The sequence below is a fragment of the Camarhynchus parvulus genome, chromosome 1 (genome assembly GCF_901933205.1).
Source record: "Camarhynchus parvulus chromosome 1, STF_HiC, whole genome shotgun sequence".
NCBI classification, from domain to species: domain Eukaryota; kingdom Metazoa; phylum Chordata; class Aves; order Passeriformes; family Thraupidae; genus Camarhynchus; species Camarhynchus parvulus.
The window spans coordinates 67,478,763-67,486,993 of record NC_044571.1 but is presented as its reverse complement, the minus strand read 5'-3'; the positions used below and the strand labels follow the sequence as shown (position 1 = coordinate 67,486,993).

The window sequence follows — 8,231 nt, the reverse complement described above, 5'->3', positions numbered from 1 at the left end:
GCCTGCAGTGCCCCTGCATAGAACCTAGCTAGTTCACAGCCCTCAGTCTTTATTTCAACTGATTTGATACTTTGGGAGAATTTTTCATATTATAATACTTTATAACATGAGTAAAAATTGTACCTTAGTTGTGATCGCTTTAACTGTTGGGCTCTGTAATTTTCGGATGCTATTTTGGGTTGCAGAGCTTCTCTAACCACAGTAAAGAGGTGTAAATTCAAAGCCAAGGCTTCATCCAAAACCAGAATTTTGAATATATTTTTTCCACAAAGGCAGAATCTTTCTTAAGGCTTGAATGTGAGGAGCTTGTTTGTTTTTTCTCACTCCAAAAGTAAGATTTGGCTTTGTTCTCTTGAGAAATACTGCAGCCTTCTTACGTCATGCACCGATTTCCAAGAAAATTCCAGTCATCCTCCTAGCTCTCAGATAGATTAAGAATTGGAAATGGAATTGCTGCTTTTGGAGTCAGTAACAACTATAAAGTTGCAGAGTCGGTCAGCCTACAACAGCTAAAAAATCCCTCCCATCCCCAAAATCTTCAAAACTGAATATTTTCGTTTCAAAAGGCCATTCAAACAATTTGTGCTGTAAGGCTTAGGTTGTTTGATTTGTAGATGCATCACGGTGGAAAAACTGTTTTGACAGCATTCCCACAGTATTAGTGGCAATGCATGCTTTGGTAATCTACAAGGGACAATTCTCCAGAAAAGCAATTTCCCTCAGACATGCTGTTTTTTATTACTTTCTTCTACAAGCACAGTACTGACCTCTCCGGAGAAAATAGCAACTGATTTTCAGCAGCTTCTTTTATACAGTCTGCAGAGCCTCAGCTACAAGTTGAACACTGGTTGTAGGCTGACACCTGCTTTTCAAACAGAGGGCAAGACAAGGAATCTGAGCTCAGGGGGAAGCCGCACACCAAAGATTAAAAAGAAAGAGGAAAGGACAAATAAAGACCATGGTACCACTATCCTGTGTTTTGGATCTAGGAAGAATTACACAGAGTGTGTCTGAGGAAATTTCACACTGTGCATTATTATAAGTAGTTCAATTTTTCATTTTCTAGTCCTTAACTGTGCTGGTGATTTTCATTAAAAAGTGAAAGTATAATTCTGAGTGACCCAGAGAAGCTCATCTTGTACTGTGTTACTGTGTATCATACAGGCAGCTGTGACATCTGAAACCCTAAAGCCTTCTGGGAAATGCATTTTCTGTTGGAGTAACAGACACCGGGTTTACCCAGAAGCCCAAAAAATTGATTCAGACATCAACAGCCTGCTGAAATAACTTGGAAATTACTTCAGTATGAATTAAATAAAAAAGGATGTCTCAGCAAGAAGGAAAAAATTTGCTTGTCCACTGAATTTTTGCTAAAAATCAAGTGCAGAGCATTACTCATCTTTCATCATAGTCAGGAAAAGAGAACACAGAAATGATGTTGTATTCATTATTTCTTCTCATGCATTCAGGGAGTGGTCTTTAAATTGACTGTACTGGGTAATTCACAGCAGACAGTCTCTCTGTATGCTCTCCGTCAAAGAAAAACATGTTTAAAATTACTGTAGTCTTCACTGAAGATCTCTGGATATCTGTTGCAGACTTAGTGCCTTATCCCTGAGCAATCCCTTGTTTCTTTTGGAAACTGGAACAACTTAGAGATGACATAAACATGATGACCATTAGCATAAGCTTGTTTGGAAAGTAGGGTGAAAATAATATATAGATTTGGTACTTTTCTGACATCACTTGTTAACAGAAGAGTCATTCATTCATATGAGCCCAAGATGGCAGTATCAGAGATGCTGAATGCAATGTTTTGACTCAGGATATTCTTTCACTAGGCTGTGTCTGATGGTTATGATGTTCCCACCTACCTGGAACAAACAGCTTGAATCTGGTGTGTTTCCTGTTCCTCCTAGGTAGACACGACACCTGCCCAGTTCCTTGACTCCAGTGTTTATGTGTGGGATGTTCACCAGACAAAGAAGCTCATTAAAGTGGATGGAGTTTACGCCTCGAAGCGCAAGCGTCACTGTGTTGACTTTGCTGCTATCAGGCTCCAGATCTCTCTTCTGCAAGAAATGCATGTCACACACTTCCATTTTTCACTGAAATGGTCTTTAATCCTTCCTTTAGGTAACCTTTCTCTAATCAACCACACACTTGTACATTACTATCAGTGTTTTGCTAGTGAACTCCTCAGGGTTAACATAACTCCTGTCGTTGCTTTATGGCAACCTATGATTGAGAATCAAGAGCTTCCAGTTTCTCTTGCCAAATATGGTGCTTGGGAAAACACAGAAACTGTTCATGCTTTTGTTGAGTATGCCAGATTCTGCTTTACAAGTCTCGGGGACAATGTCAAATTTTGGATCACCATGAATGAACCGTCTGTGAAAAACCTGACGTACACAGCAGGGCACAACCTGTTGAAAGCCCATGCAAAAGTCTGGCATCTTTATGACAAAGAATTCAGGAGATCTCAGAAGGGCAAGATATCTATAGCTTTGCAAGCTGACTGGGTAGAACCAGCTTGTCCCTTTTCCAGGAATGACCAAGAAGTTGCTGACAGAATTTTAGAGTTCGACATTGGCTGGCTTGCAGAGCCCATCTTTGGGAGCGGAGACTACCCAGAGGTGATGAGAGCGTGGCTTCACCGAAGAAACAGTGTTGACCTGTATAATTTCCACTTGCCTTACTTCTCAGAAGATGAAAAGAAGTTAATACAGGGCTCATTTGACTTTTTTGCCTTGAGTCACTACACTACTACTCTTGTGGGCTCAGAGAAAGAAGATGCAGTAAAATATGATCACTTCCTTGAAGTTCAAATGATCAATGACATCACGTGGCTTCACTCTCCCAGCAGAGCTGCAGTAGTGCCCTGGGGGCTGCGTAAATTGCTCAAGTGGGTGAAATCAAAGTATGGCAATGTCCCAATTTATGTTATGGCTAATGGGATTGATGATGACCAGAATATGGTGTATGATAAGCTCAGAGTGTATTACATACAGAATTACATCAATGAAGCTTTAAAAGGTAAGGAGCCACAGATGGTTTATATGTCACAAATCCCACTATTAGTATACACTGTGTGATAAAGTATGCTTAGCTTTATAATACATTGTTCTCTGTAGAATACTCGCTAAATGAGATGTTACTACAGTATAACAGGTAATTTTCCCCTTGATTTATGATTGATTGGTGTTACTAAACATCAGGAAGACTGACCTTGCTTATGATCTCCATAACACAGCAGAAGAAGAATTTTATGGATTCAGTAAATGTAAATAGAAGTTGTGTGAGTATCTCCGCATATATCTAGTCAGATTTTCATCTTCTTGCACTTCTACTGTTGTTTTGTTTTGCTGCTTCTCTCCACTGATGTGCCTCAGGACTGGGTATGAGTTCTGTTCCTCAGTTGTCTCTGTATCTTATCCAACAATGATCTTATCCAACAGCGATCTTCATAATAATTCAGCTGTCTACCTCATTATGCCATTTCCTGGACTGTTTCCTGCTATTCAGAACACATACCAGTCCTTTTCTCTGTCTCAAAGATTCATAAATTATAAGGCAAAAAGCATTTTGAGTCATCCTGTCATACAGTACATGCTGTTTTTTCAGAAAAGCACAAGACCCACATGAGATAATTCTTATTGATGAAGAATCTTTGCTACCTCACAGTGTGTGTATAGATATATATATATAAATCTCATTTCTACTATTAATTGCTCTAGCTTCAGCTTTAAGCAATCTTGTTATGCATTTCCACATGTATTTTACCTATGTAGGTATTTGCAGACACAAGACAAGCTATGTCTCATTTATCTCTTTGATAGATAATACAGACAAAGCTCTTTGTGTCCCTTGCTATAATGCATCATTTCAAAGCTCTGAGCTATTAAGTTTTTCCCTGTATGCTGATATTCCTCATGAGAGGCGTAAACCCACACCTGGACACACCATTCCTGTCACAGCCACACTTAGGCAGGTATAACCTCTTACCCTCCTCATTTCTACATGCAAGCAGGCTGTTGGCCCTCTTGGCCATGGCAGCAGGTTGGTTACACAGCTTCTGTGGTGATTTACTGACATTTTAAACTCAGTTACTGATTCCTTCCCCCTGTTCAAAGCAGGACTGCCTCTTCAAAACTAGATCTGCTTGTTCTTCACATTGGTCATGTCCAAATGCCTACTGCTTGTTTGTGCAAACCTTGCTGTGCTAGCTAAGTTATGTCTCTAATCTTTGTGACTTGCAGGCTGTGAGAAAAACTTTTACATTTATTTCAGGTTGCTGATATATTTAAGATCTTGAAATAACTTAGTGCTAAAAGCTGAGCTCCCTGACCATGGTAGAAATATACACCCTGTGACACTTACTTGCCTTCAATTACATTTCTAGACTTACTTCTAGTTCTATTACTTAATTCTACCTGAGACTAGTTGAAATCTGTTTATTATGGGCTTCCCTTGACCTCATAACATTCTATTTTCTTGTTCCAAATGCCATATAATATCAAGTCATTTGCCTTGTGAAGCTCTAAGTATTTAACATCAAACATCATTACTTTCATTGATCTGTTGGTGTCAGAAAAAAAAGTCAAGTTATTTTGACAATATTTATTTTTCATAAAGCCAAGCTGATTGTCATTAATCATGTATTATTTCCTAAATTTTATATTTATCAAGCTTTATATAATCTGTTCCACTCTTCTGATAGGTAGTGAAGGATGGCTGGCACTTCCTGTCCACTGTATTAACTATTGGCTTTAACTTCCTCCTCTGTAATTTCCACCTCTTTTTTGATGATTACTGAACATCAATATTAAGTGCCCAAGAGTTCATTCTCTAGCATTTTGCAGCATTGAATGCATGTTTTATAAATCTATAGTTAAAAAAAAAAGTTTGGCAATATTTGGGCTTGTGGTGTCAAACTTTTTCTGTACTGCTTGTCTCCTTGGCACTTCTGTTTTCAAAGTGTCTGTGGATATGGACTTTTCTCCCAGTTCCCATTAGCAAGAACATCTACATGCCTCTGTTTTTTACAGAACTTTGCCCTTTGTACTGTTCTGTTACCACTGTCCCCCAGTCATTTCTTTCTCCCTCTTCTGTCCAGCCTGTAAATAACTCCTGTGTTTTTCAGCTTAACCTATTTTCTTATTTTTTCACTTTCTTTGTGATGGATAAATATGTCTCTGCTAACTAGCTGTAATACTTTTCCTAAAGCTTAATCTCCCCCTTTGGACAACATACACTCCTCCATAGTGTTTGGTCCATCAGCTTTTCCATTTTATTCTTTTCCCTCTCTGGTATTGCACTTTTGTCCATCTCGTTGTTACGTAACTTTGGCATCATGACTGATTCAGGTTTCTCCAAGACATGCATTTCTTTTTTGCAACACCTTATGCAGTAACTAAGATGAATTAGAAATCTTGTGTCCTTACCTCAGTGTCACAGTGAGGAGCGGGATTGGTATGTGTATGCCCTGGCCTTAAAGTCCATATTCTGCCTTCTTCCTCCAGCTGATTTCAGGCACTACATGTGGAAATTTTTGTGTGTGTAATGTTGCTCACCTGCATTGTTCCAGGGGAGCCAGCAGGTTTGTGCAGATAAATGATTCCAAGATACAGTATGGGACCTTTTGGACTGAGGCTGTATTTTGAACTGCTTTGTACTCTCTTTAAGTACATCTTTGCCAATTGAAAACAAAGAACAGCAATATGCATTTATGTAACACCATTAAATCCACCTGCAGTTCTGCAAACACAGCTAATTATCCTGGGCAGCAGCTCTGTAAAAGGCCAGGTAAATATTATTTCATTTTACATTTGAAAAGTGGGTTAGAGGTGCTAAAGTCTTGCATCTGGCTTCAGAAAGAATTGTTTCCAGAAGCACATGAAAGTTCAGTCCTGTGTTCATCTGCTTTAATTTGCTAAAACAGTAGTGATTTTGAGAGATAAACTATTAAAGTTTGTGTTTACTACCTTGGATTGATTTTTTTTGTCAAGCAGGATGATGGCTCAAGGTTAACACTGCAGCTGCTGGGCCTCTTCCAGTAGCTGAGTTGGCAGTATGGATTGTGGACACGTTCTCAATACAGACTGATACAGGTCATCTTGGATCAGAAACTTGGGTTAATAACAGGAGAGGGCTGTAATTTACATAAACTGTCCCCTTGCACCGGTGATATCCCAGTACACAACCTCAACATGGCTGTGTGATATTTCTGGTGTCACTGTGCCTTTGCTAGTGAGAAGTGCAGCCTGATGTCCTCTGTTTCTTGACTGTCCCCATCAGGATGTGCCCTTCAAGGAAGAAGGAGCGGTCAGAGAAACAGGCTGCAGAAAATTAGGGGCAGGAAACCCAAAACCTGTGTTCTTTGATACATAACAAAGAGAGCCATCTTTTCATGATAGGCCCTATGCTGATCATTAAACACTGTCAGGCACTCACAGCTGTGTTTGCCAAGCACAAGGAAATAAATTGCAGGATACTCACAGATCACGCTGTCTGGCAGTGGCTGACAGATTCTTACTTTTTATGAGAAACACTTCACAGACGTACATGTACCTGACCTAATTTTGGAGAGAAGTGCAGATGTGGATTTAACATTCCCCTGTCCCTCCTTTATAAATGGACATATGGTACTGCTCTTGAATGCAAAGTGACATTGATTCATTTCTTCAACCCTTTGTCTTCTTTTGCAGCTTACACCTTGGATGATGTTAACCTTCAAGGATATTTTGTCTATTCTTTTAATGACAAGACTGCTCCTAAGTATGGTCTCTACAGCTATGTTGCAAATCAATATGAACCAAAACCTTCTCTGAAACATTACAGAGAAATAATTGGCAATAACGGTTTTCCTGGTCCTGAAACTCCTGAGTTGCTGTGTCCAGAAGAGGTTGCCTCATGTGCCGATTGTCACTTCTTCCGAATGAGAAAATCCTTGTTAGCCTTTATCTCTTTTGTATTTGTTGCGTTTGTTGTTACTCTTTTCTTCATTACTTACTACTCCAAGAGGGTGGAAAGACAGTATAAATAGAGCTTCTCCTTTGAATACATCACTCACTGTCCTTTTTCTTGCAATCCCTTGGGAAATCTGAAATAAAAATGCACAATGCTGTGTTTGCTTCAGCATTAGGAAGGCATTTACATTGCTTGGTACTGCAAGATATTGACATTGAGAAGCTGTTGCTTGCATATGGCTTCCAGAAATCATTTTCTCTGTTACAGTACCTTTGGTTTATAACCAGTCCTTGATTCCTGTGGTTGGAGTTGTCTCACAACTTTCCCTGGGACCTTTTGTTAAGCAGATGCTTTCCCCCTCTTGGATTTCCCTGGCTGAACTGTACAGGTGAAAGTAGATTTTGAAAACATGGTGTGATGGAAGAGCCTAAATGTCAAATTCACTCCCAAGACTGGGGTGAAACAAGATTTTGCTTTTCCAAATTAGGGTTTAACACTGATGTTTCTTAACCAGAATTAGAACCTAACTGGAGCAGGGATCATGACTGAGAAGAAAGATGGAGAAGAATTGCAAAAAGTAGTGCCAGGGGAAAGATTAACCCCTGTCCTAAAGCAGATGCAGGAGGAAGAACAGGGGGAAATGAGTCTGTACTGCTGGGAGCTCTTGGTAAATCAGTAACTGGTGCTGTGACTACATCTGAGTTCAGGGTGCCATTGGGGAACTTCAGTTAAAGGAACTGTGTCATTCTCAGGGGGGTGAAAAGCAGGGATCTATCCAGGGATGGCAGGGGTCATGCCATCTACTGGGAAGAGATGGGAAGGGTGAAAGGGCGTCCCTTTGTTTTGCTCAGGAAAAAAGGCAAAGAGCAGCAACTGGGATGTTTTCACTGTCTCAGTTGGCAGAAAGCTGTGTGCCTGACCCCGTGCCTCTTGCCCTGTGCCCAGGGACATGGCACAGCTGGGACACCCTGTTTCTGCACTTCTCACAGCCAGTTGAACTCAGCTGCCACTGCTGCTGCCCAGCCACTTACCTGCTGGAAACTTGTGGTAACTTAGCAGGGATGGTCTCTGCATGCTATTTGTTTTGAGTACAGAGACTTCAAAAGGCAGCATTTTGGTGTCATAGTGCAGCACTTTATTGCTGCCAGGGTCTGAGACTGTGCAGCTGTTGGGCCAAACCTCTCACAGGTTGGCTGGAGGTTCTCCTTTGAGCAAGTGGACCTGGCAGCATTTGATCCTGAAGTACTACTGGATGTCTGAGG

General features: G+C 40.4%; 1 protein-coding gene across 1 annotated transcript in view; it reads left to right on the top strand.

The window, feature by feature from the left end:
- The window catches only part of KL (klotho), a 47,778-nt gene extending 40,733 nt beyond the window's left edge, over window positions 1-7,045 (top strand). Inside the window, exons 4-5 of the mRNA XM_030954936.1 lie at window positions 1,920-3,036; window positions 6,708-7,045. Coding sequence (XP_030810796.1) covers window positions 1,920-3,036; window positions 6,708-7,045 — 1,455 coding nt within the window. The remainder of the gene's footprint in view (window positions 1-1,919; window positions 3,037-6,707) is intronic.
- Window positions 7,046-8,231: the final 1,186 nt, after the last annotated feature.